Genomic DNA, 18643 nt, shown 5'->3' with positions numbered 1-18643 from the left:
GTTCTAAAGAAAGAGGGTTATTTATGCTGCTCCACATACCTATAGAACATTTAAAGAAGTCAAGGAAACCAAGATATCAAAAAGTAGCTTAATTACTACTAACAAACCTTTAAATCCTTCTTAAAATAATTACAAATAACATCTCCAATTTGAGGAGTCTGGTAGGGTTAAAAGCCAGTGCTAAAAGGAAAAGATAGCCTGATGAACAGAGTAGGCCATGCCCTAGCTTCCAATACTTTTGTAAAAATAATTATTTCATAAGCCCAGAAATTATTCTTAGCCTTCAATAAATTTGTTATGTCCCTAAAACTCAAAAAGAATATGACATAGTCATGATTGCACAGGGACACTCATTCTAGGAGGGACAAGGACATAAGTAACTTAACATAATAGAAGGTGAGCTTTAGAAGGGCAGGAACTTTTATCTGCATGCTATCACTCGGTACTTAGAACAGTGCTTAGCACAGAGTAGGCCCTCAACAAATGTAGGTTGAATGAATGACTAAGGCTGTGTGGTAGTTATGAAACATAAAGGCCATAGAGCTACAAGGCAAGCTATAAGCTCAGATACTAGAGTCCTACAACTGAGCATTCAAATTCTTTTTAGGAAACACTGAATCTCTCTAAATCTTGGTTTCCTCATCTATAAGATAGGGGTGATATTAATAACAATCTCACAGAATAGCCATGAGGACTAGATGAGATAATGCATGAAAAGCTCTTAGCTGTCAAACAGTCAGTGCTCAGTAAATTGGAAGTCATTACTATTATCATCCATAATAATGTTTCAAAGGAACACTGACATTTGTATAGAACTATCTAGCTATGAATAATGAGAAGCCACAAGTCCATTTTTTGTGATACCAGCATGCATTTCAGTGACTGTCAAGCACTGTAGACACAGTGAACTTCTTAAATGCATGCATGCAGTTGCCTTACTGAAGTTGAGACTAAGCTTCCAAACAGGAATTAAAATGGGTTATTTGGTTTATTTCCACCAAGTTCAGCCACTGTGAATAAGGAGAAGTTCTGATGCTTTTCAACCTCTACTAAGTCCTTTGTTCTGTTCAATAACCAAAGACCTTATAATAACAATGATAAAAAATAAAGAACAAGAATATTCACTACTGCCTCTAGGCTGGCTCTGGGCTACGTGTTTGTTCATCTCATTTAGTCTTTACCTTTGAAAAGAAGGTGCAGTGAGAAGTAACTTGCCCAATGTCACACAGCTACTAAGTTGTAAAGATGCAATACCAATCCATGCTCATAACTACCATTCTTTAATAGCCCCTATATCAAAGCAGTTACAAATATAGGCTGTCAGAAATAAGAAAACTAGATTTGCCAACAGTCCCATGTTCTAGAACTTCAGACCAAGATAAATACCACTGCATAACCTAAAAAGCAAAGGACTTGCTAAATAGACTAATCAATAGAAGCCCAACTTATTTACCTTTGTTTGCCTTAGTCAGAAGCTCATAAATTCATGTGGAAGTAGTTTTGACTAATAGCCACAAATTTTAATAACTAAAGTTACACAAATTTTTAATATTTTTTTTTTAAAGAACAGTATAGGAGTATAAGAAGTCACAGAAGCAGCAATATAAAGGGGGCATTCAGGTCATTAACGTCTCTTTAAAGAACATTTAATGCTTAAGATAAAATTAAAATGTGATGAAAATGAATACAGAGATACAGATAAATAGATTTGTCTCAAGTATATTTAAAAAAACACCCTTTTATAGAACTAGAAAAAAAGACAGAAAGAAATTAGTCCAAATGGGTACACAGGTTATATCTCACCTATAACATTATGGGTATATTTTGTTTTATTCTTTATCTTCTCTATTTTTTTATAATAAACAAAATACTTTTATAATTTTAAAGTCATTAAAAAATTCAGATTGTGTCAGTAGAGAACATTAAATATTTAGAATTCAGGATTCAAGTCTTAAAGACTATAGATGTTAAACCAGTAAGGGAATAATTTAATATAAAATTTTCTAAATTAATTCAATTCTTTAAATGTATACGTTAAAGAGCTCAAAATTGTAGGATGCAGCATTCTCTTCATGGAAAACCTTAAGATCACATTTAGAATCCTTAACATTTAAGGTATCTTTCTTCATCTGCTCTAGAAGAAATAAAAAATATACTTTCATAAAGTGTAATAACATAAGGGTCTGGAACTTCTGACAGAAAGTCATTCATTAAAGTCCAACATGACAAAGTAGGGCTTTTGCAAACTTTCCTAAATAGAAAGTGATCACTTGTGCAAGGACATTTTCAATAAATCCTTCAAAGTGACAATCTTCACCTTTAGCACATACTGTCAACTGAACAAGACTAAATTACTTCAATACAAAACATTCTATGTCTACTTTGAATGTCTGGTATTTATTTATTGTTAGTCCTATAGCTTCAATGTGTTCTCTAAAATGTTGAGAATCATATCTTCTGTAGTCAAAGAGGCCTCTGACTTGAGTCAAAACACAAAGGTCTTTTTTCAGAGGCAAGATGGTGAAAATGTCATGGTTTCAAACTGATCAAGTTTTAAAATAAAATATAACCCCCATTGTTGTTGACAGTAACTGACATGCAAACCAAATGTAATCCCAACGAAACTAAACCAGTAAGTTACATTAAAGAGGGCAGCTGAAAACTTTCCTAAAGATGTGGAGAACATAATGCACAATTTTAAAAATCAAAAATAGCCACAAAATTCATGTGATCTCCAATTTTGCCTTGAGATTCTCTCACACTTGATTGATTATACTCAAATCTTAATTATGATTCTGCAGTGTGAGAGTGAAGTTGAAAGTAGTTTCAATAAAAAGTAACCTTGACAGCAGTGCTTACATTTAATAAAAGATCTTCAGCTGGGCAAACAATAGGTTAAAAATTCATTTTAGATTTATAACTAGCTTACACAGATTTAGCTAAATGCTTACATACAAAAGGAACCAAAAAAACCAAGCTCTAAATAGGAGTCTCAATTAGCAAATATGACGATGCCTCTCCCATTCCACCTCTGTCTATAGAAATCCTTTTCTACTTCTAAGCCCCATCCTAAATACTCTGCTTCAGAAAACATTTCTTGATCCTAATAAGCAAACACCACTTTCTACTATTTCTATTTTGAACTTTTATGGCTACCTATATTTTATCTTTTCTGTGGTACAGTTTTCTATCAAAAATAAGGTAGGTAAAGTACCTAGCACAGTATAGAGTAGACACAGACATGTGAACTCTCATTTCTCCCCATCTAGGTTTTTTCTTCATCTCTAGCACTCTCAACTAGACTGTAACATGATGGAGGCCCGATAACAAACTTTACTCACTTTTATCTCCTAGAGAATCTAAAACAAGGCCTTGAACATTTTAATTGCTCAATTAATGCTCTTCTACTGCAATTTCACATTACTAGTAACAGTGGATACAGACTAAGAAAACATCCCAGTTTTCTTTCCTCGTCCATAATTTTAAGGCATCTTGACAGGTTATCTATAGATAACCATGAAAGACATGTTCTAGATCATACATTTACTTTTTGTGAAGTCTTCTCAAATTTTGTCAAATAATAAAGAAAATGCTGAGGTACCAAAATCTTAAAGCTTATAATGAAAGTCAAGAGTTGCCAAACTTACCCCTTTCTCAATCCAAACCTATCCCCTGAGTACTCTCTCAAGAGTTTGTTTTTACTTCTTTTGGCTATTTATGTGCAGGTGTTCCATTGTTTCTTGATCCATTTTATTTATTACTTATTATTTCCTGCTATGATGTAAGACAATATAAGTTATATTACTGCCACTTCCCTTTGTCCTCCACCCTCCCATCAAATCACTATTCTTAGTTATTCTGTTACATTTAATAACATATTATATAATATATAATAATATTCTGTTATAGTTTAATAATTTTAAATGACTTAAAATTCAATTTCTTGTTCAACCGAATTCAGACAGATCTTATATTTGCAAATTAGCACAAAATGGTACAAAAAAAGCAGATTCTGACATTACATTGATCTGGATTTGAATTTCGTTTATATGTGACCCTGAGACATTTTATTTAATGTCATTATTTTGAGCCTCATTTTTCTCATTTATAAAATGGAAAAGATGAAATTTTTGGAGGCTCCATTGAAAATTATGGACAATTATTTATATATATATGCAAATATGGCTCATGGTGTTAGATCACCAGGTGAGTATCTATTTTCTATGTTTTATCTAATTTTATATGGCATATTCCTTCTCTGGAAAATGAAGGCCAATTCCAGGTTTAGGGTATAGACTAAATAAAAACAGTGCCTTAAAAAAATTCTGTAACTTGGACTTGGATTATTTATTTCACATTGAAAGAGAAATAAAGAGAAGTATGACAAGTCAAATCTTACCTTCCCCATGCAACACAAAAGAATGGGGGACTCTGTAAAGTAGGCCAGAGGGGACAAATGGTATTTTCTGTGATTTCCTCATAATTAATGATGCTAGATGTGAGCATCTGTCTACATTTTACTTATATTCTGTAAATAAAAATTGGTAGTTCCTGTCCTGAGAGGCATTTTTTTTTAATTTTTTTTTTAACATTTTTATTTATTTTTGAGACAGAGAGAGACAGAGCATGAATGGGGGGAGGGCCAGAGAGAGAGGGAGACACAGAATCGGAAGCAGGCTCCAGGTTCTGAGCTGTCAGCACAGAGCCTGATGCGGGGCTCGAACTCACGGACTGTGAGATCGTGACCCGAGCGAAGTCGGACGCTCAACTGACTGAGCCACCCAGGTGCCCCCTGAGAGGCATTTTTTAATACAAATTGTCAAATGCAATATTTTTACAATATAGGAAGCAGTGATATACCAAAATTTTATATAAATATCTAAAATAAATCCTCATATGTAATATTTTTGGATTTAATAGGCTGCAAAAATACCCTTTTTTGTAATTGAGAGTTTGTTTTCAATTCCTCATAGTGAATTCAGTGTTTCTATGACAATGTTAAGATGAAGAATGGTATTAAGGAGAGGGAGCAGTACATTCTGTCTTCTTTACAAACTTTTCCTGCATCAAGCCAGTGTTCAAAATGTATCTTTTAAGAAGGAAGAAAATGATTTCAGTTCTTCTCAAGGATCTGAAGTCAGAAACCCTAGATTCACATGTGGGATATTCCGCGGGCTCTAGAAAAACTTTCCATCTCCGTGTCTTACCTTCATTTATGGTGCTTACCAAAATCTATTTAATGTGCCACAAGCTAAAAAGACTTTACAATAGAGGATGCTTCATAAGTACTATTGTGAAAAGACACACAGATCACACTCTTTCATATTAGTGTTTCATAACTATAAATCTAGTAATATTGGAAGATTATTCTCTTCCAAAAGAAAGCTCAGCATTGTATTAATAGGAATAAACAGACTGATTCACCCATACCGTCACTAGCTAAAGATATTCTTTCAAATGTTTAACATTGAGTAGTTCTAAGGACTCAATTCTGGACTGGATCCTGACTGGAAAATCGCATTTAGCTAATAGCGGGTAGAAGTTTCTCAGGTCTAAAATGGAAATAATAATCCCAGTGCTTTAGCCAATAATGGCTGACTTTCAACAAAACTGTTTCCATGTTTCTCAGGACTGGCAAGACTGTGATCTCCTAAATTATAATGCATCCTTGCACTAGCAGTTCCAAAGAGAGTTTGGAAACCAGAGCTGCAAAGCTACAAAGCAGGAAAGATTTGTGAGTTCTGTAGGCAGGGCTTCTTGGTGGGTGGGCAGGGGGCTCTTGCAATATCCTAGCTGGTGAGTTCTGTTGCTATGATGACAGGCATTCTTTAGAGGAAGAGAAGACAGTATTTAGGATTAGGAGGGGTTGCAGAATAGAAAACATGAGACCTTCAGCATTACTATAATGTTGTTTACTTTCTTGCATGATAAATCTATAGATGGGCTTGAGATGAACGTATGAAAGAGTATGGCCTTGCAAGACAGCAAGCTTCATGAGCGCTAGGGTTCTGCCTATCTTGTACATGACTCTTACCTCTAACTTAGGAAATTAAGCAGAATGGAAGCTTACTATTAACTACCTACCACAATTATGGGCTCAGGTAACTAGTTCTAGTTGTATGATCTTTAGTTAAATTATTATTTAAATCTCTCCAAGCTTCTTAAATATAAAATTGTTTCAAATAACCTCAGGCAGAAGATACAGTTTTATACTGCACAAAACACAATCTTTGTTCCAGAAATTAGTCATTTTGTTTTCCCTGGGGCTGCCTTTTCTGTAGCTTTTCTTCACTCACTTTGTGTGTTCAACTGGTTGTGAAAAGACTTCAGAAAATTCTCTCTACATGCATCATATAAGTCAAAATATGTGCATATGTCTCTAAGCAAAGGGAAACAAAAATGCAAATATCTAAGGGAAGAATTTGGTACATATTTTTAGAAAACACAATTCTGTTACTCAGCAAATGAGAGCAAGGAACACAGATACCAATGCCCAAAATAGCTTGTTTTCCTAAGCACCCCCTGTTTACTAAACTCACATCACACATCACAAAAAAAAAACACTTAAAGAGGAAGAGATTCAAATGAAGGATAATTAGTGTTATTTCCAAATCCCACCACTGACTGTTCTGAAAGATACCACATTCACCTTCAATTCAATGAGAAATAAAACAGAAGTCCAAAGTAACTCTTAGAAATTTTTTACCACATAATTTCAAAGCCATGTGGAAGATCTTATCTTCCAGTCACACCCAAAATCCATTTCACAAATAAAACAAATATGTAATTTCACCCAGGCTTCAGATCTACTCAAGGAGAGCAGCCAGGTTCCTCAGGTTCAGTAAAAAAGTTTCGGCCACAATTCTCAATTTTTTCTTTCCAGATAAGGTGATGAGAAAAACACCAAAATTTAACACTCAAGTAATTCTCATCTTCAAGGGGAAAAAAGTGGCACAGTTTAAAACACACACACACACACACTCATAAGAAATACAAGACGTAGGTTTTAGTCAGGGTGCATCAATTATCAATTTTGTACTTTGGGACAAGAAATTTCATTTCCTGACCCATAGTAAAATCAGGATAATTCCACCTCATAGACTGCTAAAAGAACTTAGCAAGATGTAGGAGAAATATTTATGAAAGCCCTTTGGAAACAATGGAGCATCATCGAATGTGAGGTAGTGGTATCATGATTATTATTGTTGTAAAGAATGGCCATCCATTTGCTTTTTCCTTATTTTTTTCTCTAAGGAATGAGCTGAATCTTGACTTTCATCTTGGCAGAACTAGAGACAAGTCAGCCTTAGTGTGGCTTCTTAAGAAAGATATAAGTCTAGGGGCGCCTGGGTGGCTGTCGGTTAAGCATCCGACTATTGATTGTGGCTCAGGTCATGATCTCATGTTTGTGAGTTTGAGCCCAGCTTCAGCTGTGCACTGACAGAGCTGCATTAACAAATTTTAATAATAAATAAAGACACAAGTCTTTCTTGGCTGTCCATTTTTAAATCTCTCCCTACTTGCTCCTTGTCTCTCCCTGTCCCTTTCACTGTAGCTCCTGGTAAACATGAAAGGCAATGCTAAGTTCAGTCTGTTCCCTAATTTGAGACCAGACCTTGACATGAGGGCCAGAAAGTAATCACTAAAACTCAGGGCAATGGTTATGTGTTTTATAATATTGGAACTAGAAAAGGGGAGGATAAAAAAAACCAAGTGTAATGCAGAGTACAACAAAAAAGAAGTTAAAAAGTAGAGCATCACTTAGATAAGTTTCCAATGGAATCCTACTGGTCCCTTTTTCAGTAAGTTCTTCTTACATCAAGGTTTTAACTATTACAGGTCTTTTAATTTAAATTTTCCAAGACTTTGCTACGCTAACTTGCTAGAAATATATAGCCACCAAGTTGTTTGAAGAAGAAGGTAACATCACACACTGAATGACAAAATCAAACTACCTGATTTGGAATCTTGCCTCTACCATTTACTGGCTGTATGTTCTTGGGCAAATTACTTAACCTTTTCTGTGCCCCAGCCATAAAATAAGGATAACAGCAAGAGAATATTAGGGGAATTAAATGAGATAAGGAATTCAAGCAGTTTAACAGTTCTTGAGGTTGAGAATATGATACAGTGCTTAATAAATTATAGCTATAATTTGATTTATGTCAAACATTTAACACCTCTGTATACAGACAGAACTACAGACATTCTAGATCACTGGAAACAACAAAACCCTAAAGTTCCTCTCGTGTGAAATTGACTTGTCCCAGCATTTAGATACCATGTCTACATAATCATGCATAAAGGGCTGCTCAGGTTTTAAAAGATAAAAGAAATTGTGTTAGAAATTATTTGGAAAACCATGAAACGTATCAGCAAAAAAATCATTTCACAAATTCTAAAAGAGAATATAGGACATATAATGGGATCAATAATATTTCTCTGGGACAGTATGATAGGCCTAACAGATTAAGGGAAGGCAATAAAAATATTTCAGATTGCAGAAGGCTTCTAATTCTATTTTATATGGCATAATCATTAAACTGGGATAATGTGATCTATACTCACACCAAGCTTTATGGTTTCAAATTCAAAAGATTGCAATCAATGCTTCAGTTTACTCTACTCTTGACCCTTAAATTATAGTCCCAAGCCTAGTGCCATTTAATACTTCTATTATTTGCCTATAAAGGGGAATAGAAAATAACATGCATTAATTATGAGTGGCTGAAAGATAAGCTCAAAATAAAATCAACACACAAGAACAACATCTGAAACAATCAGAAGGAAAGTGAAACCACACAATACAAGATAGAGGTAAAGGGCTCCTGTGTCAGTACAGCACAGTGAGAAGCTGTCTTACTGATATTCATTCCAGCATGAGTTAACTGGAAAACTGCTCTATGGTAGAGTGACCGAGCAAGAGAGGGTTCTGGGACATATTCATTTTCAGGCTTCTGAACTGTGACTGTGATGGTGAGAACAAAAGTGATCACTACCATTTATTACTGAGCACCTACTATGTGCCAAAAATCATATTGAACATTTTACATTAATGAATTTATTAACTTGTCCTAACAGTGCTACATAGAGTTGCCAGATATAGTGCATAAAAATACAGGGGGCCCATTTATATTTGAATTCAAATAACAGCTAGTAATTTTTTATTATAAGTGTACTCCATGCAATATTTGGGGCACACACCAAAAAGTTTTGCTGTTTATCTGAAATTGCTATGAGTCCTGTATTTCATCCGGCAACCCTAAGGCCATGAAATAGGTATTAATATCCTGGTGAGAAACCTGAGATTCACAGAAATTAAGTCATTTGCCCGAGTCTGCATAGCTGTCAGGTAACATATCTGGGTTCAAAATCTCTAACAACAAAGCTTGAATTCATAACCAGTATAATGCACTGTCTCTTTTATTATGCTCTTTCCTATATAGGAATGGCCATCCATCCATCCTCCTGTTGATATTCTAATTGACCTTCAAAGTCCAATTTGTAGATTATATGCCTTGTGAATCCTTCTTAGATTTTTCCAAATAAGAATATTCCTATAACTTTACTTTTATCTTTGTTCCAGCCCTTAAAACAGTTTGGCTTCTATTACAGCAGGTTACATACAGGTCCCTGTAGTGGACATTCTTCTATGTGCATTTCTCTTTTCTAACATCACCTCTATTTCCTTTTGGGACAGTGTCTTTCCCTTACTACATGTAACCCAGGTGGGAGGAGAAATCAAGGGGTCCTACAATCCTATTATAAAAGCTGAAGGGGGAAGTCTCCTTCTGTCCTATCCTTTCTTTCATCACCACCTCTCAACCAAGGAAAAGGTGCATGGCCAATAAGACTGTCTCTCCTAAGTCTTGAAAACTAAGACAAATGGTAATAAAAACTATAAATAACTAAGACAGATGGTAAGGGTTCATTTATTTCAGATAATTAAGTAATTTATTTCTTGGTTTCTGTTCCTTTTCCAAGGCTGGTTTCTATAGGCTTTCCATCCATATCTTCCAGATTTAAATTCCTTCTTTGCTTGGATTAAATAGTTTCAGTTGTTTATAACCAAAGAACCCTGACTGATTGTTTCTTTGAACATGAGTGTAAGCTCCCTAAGGTCCATGTGTAATAGAGTTCTACACCATTCCAGTCCCAAGGAGTTATCTTCCAAATACATATTTGTATATAGTAGGCACTCAGAAATGCTTATAAACTCAAAGGGGGATAAATTAACTGAAATTGTTCAGAGCTGATAGCACAGAAGATCTACAAGCCTCTCTTGTTTTTTTCTTTTTGTACTTCACAACCAGTCTGAGTGAGCTTTTGGAAAGCACTTTGAGAATTGTGATTATTAACTGTGTAAAAAGTGGATGAATCACTTGATAGGCCTCAATAGTACTAAAATGTCCATGATGCTTCTAAAATCTATGACTTGCTAGAAATAAGTTTGAGAGCTCTTCTATTATCTCTCAACAGAGAGCTAGGATGCATTACTGCTAAGTACACTAAAAATAAAAGGATGTAACTGAACTCACATCTATCTTGCAGAATAGGAGTTTTAAATATATGTATTTGGGTTTTTAATTATAACTTATTTAATATAATTTTAATTATAATTCTATGCTAAAGAATTGGCCTTATTTATATTTTCTACCATTATCCAATGCAAGTAGGGTTCAATATCTATGATAAAATTATGGATAAACATAGTGATGTGTTCTTAAGGTGATATCAGTGACATGAGATATGCTAAATTATCCCACACTGACATTACACCATTAGCAAATAATACTTCTTTAAATTTTTATTAATTTCAGCATAGGATGTCAAGTAAACACTGACTCAACTCTACCTGGGTCAGAGATGAACAAATATTCTATGTAATTCTGGGCACTGTAAATTCAAAGAGGCAGAAGTGGGTAGAATGGTAAACAATCTTAACACCGTATCATTGAAGGAAGAACTGAAGAAAGTAGGAAATGTTTCAGCTGGCAAATAGCTCAAGATGAGTTTTTAAACAACTAAAGGAACATCATTTGAAAGAATTTAGATTTATCCTGTGTAACTTCAGAATGCAAACCTATACCCCGGGGGTGGAATAGATTTCAACAAACAGCAAATAATCATTTAGTAAAACCTTCTCTGAATTATGGAGAATACAAAGATAAATTGAATACAGTTCCTGCATTCCAAGAGAACTATGAAGTCTAAAAAACATACTGACTTTGATAAGGCTTCCAAATTGTGTGAAGTACTGGAAAGTGGGAGGTCAATTCTGACTAGTGAGATGTAGGAAGACTTTTGAGAGAATGTGGTATTGGGTTACATTTTGAGTAATGATAAGGGCTGGATAGAGATTTACTGGGGAAAGGGGCATTTCAAAAAGTGACATGAGCTTATCTGAGAAACAGTGAAGAGCTGTAGATGGTTAAAATAGAATAAGACAGGTTATGGAGTACAAAAGATAAGCCAGAAAAACTGGGAGAGGTTAAATTGCAGAGGGCTTGAAAAACTGGACTCACAAGGTTGTGCTTTCTTCTGGACAGCCATAAAGATTATTAAGTAGAGGAGGGATATTATTAATGGTCTTATTTGGAGGAAAACTTTCGATGGTCCAGAAAAATAATTAAAGAAAGTTGTGGAAGGCAATTCCCCAACATCCAAAACCCTTCCATTGGGCCCTCCATAGTTCTCCTCCTATCATCAGTCTTTTCTCAGAATGTTCCCTTCATTATCTTGTTCTTATGAAAGTCTGGCTCTTCCACAGGCCACTGCTTCCTTGTGGCTCTTTCCTACGGTACTCTTTTTCTCCTACAGTCCTCACACCAATGGACCTGGAGGGGAGGAAATATCCTCATTGAGTCTTAATGCCACCTTTAGACCACTGGTCTTTCCTTTTCTCTAAGCATCCCCAGCCTTGAGTCTCAGGTTGTTATATGAACCTTCAATTCTTCATTGCATTTACTTGCTGCCTTCCAGGCCATACTCCCTCATTTCTTGATGAGTTAAACTCCTGGCTTATTATCACTCTTCCAAACCCTATTTAATTCTTGGCCATTTCAGTATCTTTATAGGTGATCTTTCCCAAACCCTGGCCTCTCAAGTCTCTGAGAATTCTTTCCTCCAATACTCTTGCCCTCCACCCTATTAGAGCCACTCATTTCATACCCTAGTCTAGACCCTGTTATTACTAATAACAGCAACCCCCTCCATAATATCAGTGCCAAGCATTCCACTCTCTCATAACCACCTCTTAACTTTCTAGCTCTTCTTCCTATCCTAACCTTGACACCCTTCCAACCCCTCTGAAACCTCCAACCAACTGATCTATCAACTTTCCACTGTTCCTTATCCCCTTAATGGTCTCACTCCCCACCTTACCAAGCCTGAATCATATAACTGATTGCTCTCATTCCCTCTTATGCACCTTTGATACCCTTTCTCTTTTCTTAATTCCTTGGCAAAATCACAACCCTGACTAAATATAACTGTCCATCTGTTCTATGTCTTCACACATGTCTCTAAACAAGGTTAAAGAACAACACACAACCATGATGACCTGTCCTACTTTAATTTCATGACCATGAATCTCAAATGGGCTTTTAATGTGGATTGGCTGGCAATCGTATTTCCCCTGCCCATTCCACACATCATCATACCATCTCCCTCTCCCTCCCTCTCTGAACAAGGCTTTATTCTCATTCTCAGTAATGACCTTGCTTCCCACATTACAGATAAAACTGATACAGTAGGAAAGAACTCTTAGACCCTCGTCACCCTGCCAACAGCCACACATACTCTCCCTTCCCATCTGTTATCACAGAGAAATTATTCATGATTCTATTGTGCATAGCCCTCATCTCTCACTGACACCCACATCATGAATTCTCCCCTATCCTGAACATCATAAATTATCTGCTGGAGATATGCTATTTTGAAAAAAACAAAATGCTCTCTTGACTTTACCTCTTCTCTAGCCAGGGCCTTATTTCTTCATTAGCCTTCACAGAAAAATGGCTTTTAAAAAGTTGTCCATATTCACAATATCTAATTCATATCCTTCCATTCTCTCTTACACTTAACTTAGGGGTTCATCCCTACCACTGCACCAAAACTGTTCTTATCAAAATCACCATGGATCTCCACTTTACTCAAATCAATGGCCAACTCTTAGCTCTCATCTTACTTGATTTTCATCAACATTTAAACTACATAATCACTCCTCAATTCTTGATTAACTTTCTTTACTTCCAAAACATGTAATTTCTAGTTTCTCAACATCCTTTACAGTCATTCTTTCTTGGTCTTTGTTCTCACCTACCTTTATTATTGGGGTCACCCAAATTCCAGCCATTAATTATCTCCGTTTCTCCATCTTTACTTCTTTCTGTCATCTCTTTTCATTAAATGGCTTTAAAGCCCATTTATGTGTCAACAACAGTTGATTTTATATCTCCTTCCCAGACCAATCTCTCAAACTCCAGACATGCTTATTCCACCACTCACGTTATCTGGCCAGTTCTTATTATCATGTCCATAACCAGACTTCCAATCTTGGCCCTACTTCTTCCCTAAAACTCACCAAATCTTCTTCCCCTGCAGCCTTCTCCATCTCAGTTGATACCAGCCCAATTTACTCAGGCCAAAAATCTTGGAGCCATCCTTAGCTCTCCTTTCTCTCTTAATCCACGTCTAACTCATTGGGAAATCTTGATGACCCAACATTAAAATACTTCCAGAATCCAAATTCTCACTACCATTTCTGTCACCCCTAGTTACAGCTACCATCATCCCTTGACTTGACTATTATAGTGGCCTCCTATTTGACCTTTCCCCTTTCACCCTCTCCATCTGTAGTGTATTCTCACACAATAGGTAATGTAGTCCTCTTAAAATTTAAGTCATATAATGGGTTATTCTGCTCAAAAACCTGTAAGAACTCCCATTTTGCAAAGAGCTCTAGGACCTTATAATAGTCTACAAGGCCCTGCTCCATCTGGTCTCTATCTACGCTGATGTTTCCCCCTCACTCTAGGCTCAGGGGTCTCTGTAATGTTCCTCAAACTATCAGACTCCTTCCTCATTCCATGAGGTATGCCCAAAACTTAAAGAGTACCTGGCAACCTAAGAGGCCTTCAATAAATATTTGTTCAATGAAAAGCAGGTAGAACAATTATAAAGGTATTAAAATTTGTCAATGATACCCCAATAAAGCTGGAAAAAAAATTAAGAAAAAGCTATTGTAGTAGTCTGAAAAACAGCTAATGAAGGTTCAGTTCAATCCTCCCCCGCAAATATTTATTGGAAGTACAAAGATAAATAAGCGAGAATCTCTGCCCTTGAAGACCTTATGGTAGAGAGACAGGTAGTTTAAAAATGTTAAAAGACAAAGGAGCAAAACCAGGGCATCCTAGAGAGAGCAGCATGAACAAAGGTTGGGAGACATGAAATAGCATCATATGTTGGAGAGTTGAAAGCAAGTCAGTCTGATTAGATGTGATGATCTAGTAGATGCAACCACTTGGGTAAACTACAGTCCCCAGTTACTCAATGAACACTAACCTAGGTGTTCCTGTGAAGACATTTTGTAGATACAATTAAAGTCCATAACCACTTGCTTTCAGTAAGAAAGATTATCCTAAATAATCTAGGGAGGACTGGTTCAATCAGTTGAAAGATCTCAAAAGCAGAGCTGAGGCCTCTCTGCAGAAATTCCTCGTATTGACAACAGCTTCACCTGTGCCCAAAAGTTACAGCATGCCATTCATGACGGCCTGCTCTGTAGATTTCACACTTGCCTATATACCTTCCCAATTATGGAAGCCAATTCCTTGAAATAAATCTCTAAATATCCATCTTCTACTGGTTCTGCTTTTCTGATTGAACTGGGACTGATATACTAGAATATAAAGTTTCAGGCAGAGGGAGGACAAATGAAGGATGAGAGGCAGGAGGACTATATCAGCAAGGGCATTTGTTTTTAACATGCTCAGAGGTTGTAACTTTACCTCATAATCAGTAGGACCAACAAGGTGAATGGCATTATTAGGAGTAGAGATGAATCATTTTGGATTTGATATGAAGAATGTACTAGGACAGGAAGCAAGGGGAAGAGAGTGATGCTAGTGACTGGGAAACCACCCATGTTACCTGTCAGGGAGGTAGGAGGAGAACCAAGAAAGAAGGCTATCATGGAAGACAGGGAACAGTGTAGTGGGGAAGCAGTGGCAATCTGAAGCACCCAGTCTGGTGTATCAGAAGAGTCTGCCATTCAGCACACTACAACAAAAGGAGGTCACTAAGGAGGTCACTCAAGAACAGCTATGATCTACAAATCAGATTGTACTAGGTTCAAGAGTGGCTGAGAAGTGAGAGAGAAGAGAAAATAAAACTATTCTTCTACAAGCGTGGCTTAAAAGGGAGGAGGAAAACTGGCAGTAGAGAGAAAAGGACAGTGTCAAATAAAAACATTAGAATGCGAGAAGCTTAAGCCTTCTTCATAGACTGAGGAGGAAGAGCCAACAGTAAAGCAGGGGAAAAGATGAGAATGAGGGTACACACCCTCCTGAGAGAGGTTCAAGAGAAGAGGGGTGGCCAAGCCCACAGGTGAAGGCTTAGTCAAGGACAGTGGGAAGACCTTCATTTTCTGAAAACTAGAGGAAAGAGAAGTCTGATGAAAGTAAGTAGAGATAAATTTGGAGGTGGAGAGTAAGGAATCCTCAGTAATTAATGCCCCACAGCCCTGGGGTAGCTCAGTGAGGTTAGGAAACAAGGTCATCGGTTGAGAGAGAGATGGTGTGACATATCTAGAGATGGAGGCTTGGCTTTAGTTGAGTCTGGGTAGCCACCTGCCAAGACATAACACAGAGGAATAAGGATCACATAACAGTTATACTAAAGGACTTCTGAACTGCCTCGCAATTCAATCAATGTGCCTATGAATCAGACTGGCAGAAATGTTGCCTCAGCACCCAAAACAATGCCTGGCATAGAGCAGGTACTCATTAAATTCACTGAATGAATGAATGAATGAATGAGTCAATGCTTAGATGAGCTCCTCATCCACACAAGCAAATAAAACCTTTTAGTTGAAATTACCTATTTTAATATCGACTCATTTTAACATTTTAAAGAAATACAGACATTTTCCAGAGCCTTGAAACTTAATACAGCTCCAGTATGCTCTCCTAATCTCCATAGAATATAGCCAAGGCAAGCCAGATAACTTACAATTCAAAGTGGGCATTTTTAGCTTGGCTTTTTCCCTGGAGTATCATAGAGAAAATTATCAAGAAAGTGGTCAAATCTCTCTTTTGTTTTATTGTACAATATGGTTTTTTGAACTCAAAGTTTACTCACTTGTATTTTTACTTAGATTCTACCACTGTAGGTAGAATGTAGTGTTAACCTTTTCTGACACGTCAAGCTCTTTCTCTTACTGGTATTGGTGACATTTACCACTGACCAAAGAGAAGACAAGGAAAAAAACAAAACTGTTTAAAAAGGCAAGTTTAACTGGAAGTATGGCATAATTAGGTAACAAGATATAATGCAGACAGCATTAGGTTGCTGCTAAAATGGGTGTCTTGAGCATTCCCCATGCCTTACCTGGGTGGAAGACTTTGGTTTTCCCATTAGTGATTCCAGAAGAGCTTGCCTCCATTTTTACTGACCTTCTGCCTGGTGGAAGTGAGGAATGCCTGACCACAGGCAGGCGACGTGACCCTGGGCGGCTTGCGACACTTCGCCGTTGATGGATTTGCAAACGCTTTTCAGCCCCATGAATAGATAAACTTAAACCTGGAATGAGAAATAGAAGCATTTTATTAAATAAGTCAGTTCTGAATGGCTAAGATGCCAAATTATTTTCTGGCATGAGATACAGGCAGCATAAGTAGCTATGGTTCAACTTCTTGAGGGATGATAATGACACTACAATTTTGATACCAATTGATTTTCACATTGCATTATATACTGAACATTATTTCATTCAAAAGTGGACATCCTCAGTTATCATGACAAAGCTTTATGAATGGAGACCCAAAAAAGTCAAATATTAAAATTCTGCCCAAAATCCTGGGAAATATGCATTTATTTGGTTAGAAACTGTTGCTGGGTTATTTGGATTTTCAATAAAAATTGAGAAACTTTTTTTCTTTCTTTTTAAAAAATATTTTAATTACAGTAGAGTTAACATATAGTGTTCTATTAGTTTCAGATGTACAATATAGTGATTCAACAATTCCACACATCACTCTGTGCTCATCACAACAAATGTACAACTTCATTCCCATCACCTTTTTAACCTATCCCCCCACCCACTCCCCTCTGGTAACCATCAGTTTGTTCTCTATAGTTAAAGAGTCTGTTTCTTGCTCTGTCTCTCTTTTTTTTTAGTTTTGCTCATTTGTTTCTTAAATTCCACATAAGTGAAATCACATGGTATTTTTCTTTCCCTGAGTTATTTTGCTTAGTATTACACTCTCTAGCTCCACTCATGCTGTTGCAAATGGCAAGGTTTCATTCTTTTTTATGGCTAAATAATATTCCACTGTACGTATGTATATGTGTATATATGTATTCCACATCTTCTTTATCCATTCATTCATTGATGAACACTTGGGCTACTTCCATAATTTGCCTATTGTAAATAATGCTGCAATAAAGGTGCATGTATCCCTTTGGGTTAGTGTTTTTGTATTTTGGGGGTAAATACCCAGTAGTGCAATTCCTGGGTTCTAAAGTAGTTCTATTCTTAATTTTTTGAGGACCCCCATACTGTTTTCCACAATGGCTGCACCAATTTGCATTCCCGCCAACAGTACGAGAGGGTTTCCCCTTCTCTGTATTCTTGGCAATACTAATTTCTTGTGTTGTTGATTTTAGCCATTCTGACAGGTGTGAGGTGCTATCTCACTAGTTTTGATTTGCATTTCCTTGATGATTAGTGATGTTGAGCATCTTTTCATGTGCCTGTTTCTTTGCAGAATGTCTATTTATGTCTTCTGTACATTTTTTAGTTGAATTATTTGTGGGGTTTTGGTGTTGAGTTGTATCAGTTTTTTATGTACTTGGGATACTAACACTTTATCAGATATGTCATTCACAAATACCTTCTGAAGTAGGTTGCCTTTTAGTTTTGTTGATTATTTCCTTCACTGTACAGAAACTTTTTATTTTGATGTAGTCCCAATAGTTTATTTTTGCTTTTATTTATATAGTGTTCTTCTCTGCATCTTTTTATAGATTTTGTTTTAAAATCTATTTTGTCTGATTTAAATATTGCTACTACTGTTTTTATTTTTTTTATTTATATCCAAATTAGTTAGCATATAGTACAACAATGATTTCAGGAGTAGATTCCTTAATGCTCCTTACCCATTTAGCCCATCCCCCTCCCACAACCCCTCCAGTAACCCTCTGTTTGTTCTCCATATTTAAGAGTCTCTTATGTTTTGTCCCCCTCTCTGTTTTTATACTATTTTTGTTTCCCTTCCTTTATGTTCATCTGTTTTGTCTCTTAAAGTCCTCATATGAGTGAAGTCATATATTTGTCTTTCTCTAATTTTGCTTAGCATAATACCCTCCAGTTCCACCCATGTAGTTGAAAATGGCAAGATTTCATCCTTTTTGATCACCG

The 18643-nt window shown here is 36.3% G+C and overlaps 1 protein-coding gene across 1 annotated transcript in view; it reads right to left on the bottom strand.

The window, feature by feature from the left end:
• ANO4 (anoctamin 4) overlaps nucleotides 1-18643 on the bottom strand; it is a 395702-nt gene that overhangs the window by 223213 nt on the left and 153846 nt on the right. The window contains exon 2 of the mRNA XM_042947503.1: nucleotides 16612-16803. Coding sequence (XP_042803437.1) covers nucleotides 16612-16666 — 55 coding nt within the window. The 5' untranslated portion in view covers nucleotides 16667-16803. The remainder of the gene's footprint in view (nucleotides 1-16611; nucleotides 16804-18643) is intronic.

This window comes from Panthera leo, chromosome B4 (assembly GCF_018350215.1).
Source record: "Panthera leo isolate Ple1 chromosome B4, P.leo_Ple1_pat1.1, whole genome shotgun sequence".
Classification (NCBI taxonomy): domain Eukaryota; kingdom Metazoa; phylum Chordata; class Mammalia; order Carnivora; family Felidae; genus Panthera; species Panthera leo.
The sequence above is the reverse complement of the archived record's forward strand: the minus strand, read 5'-3'. Positions and strand labels throughout refer to the sequence as shown.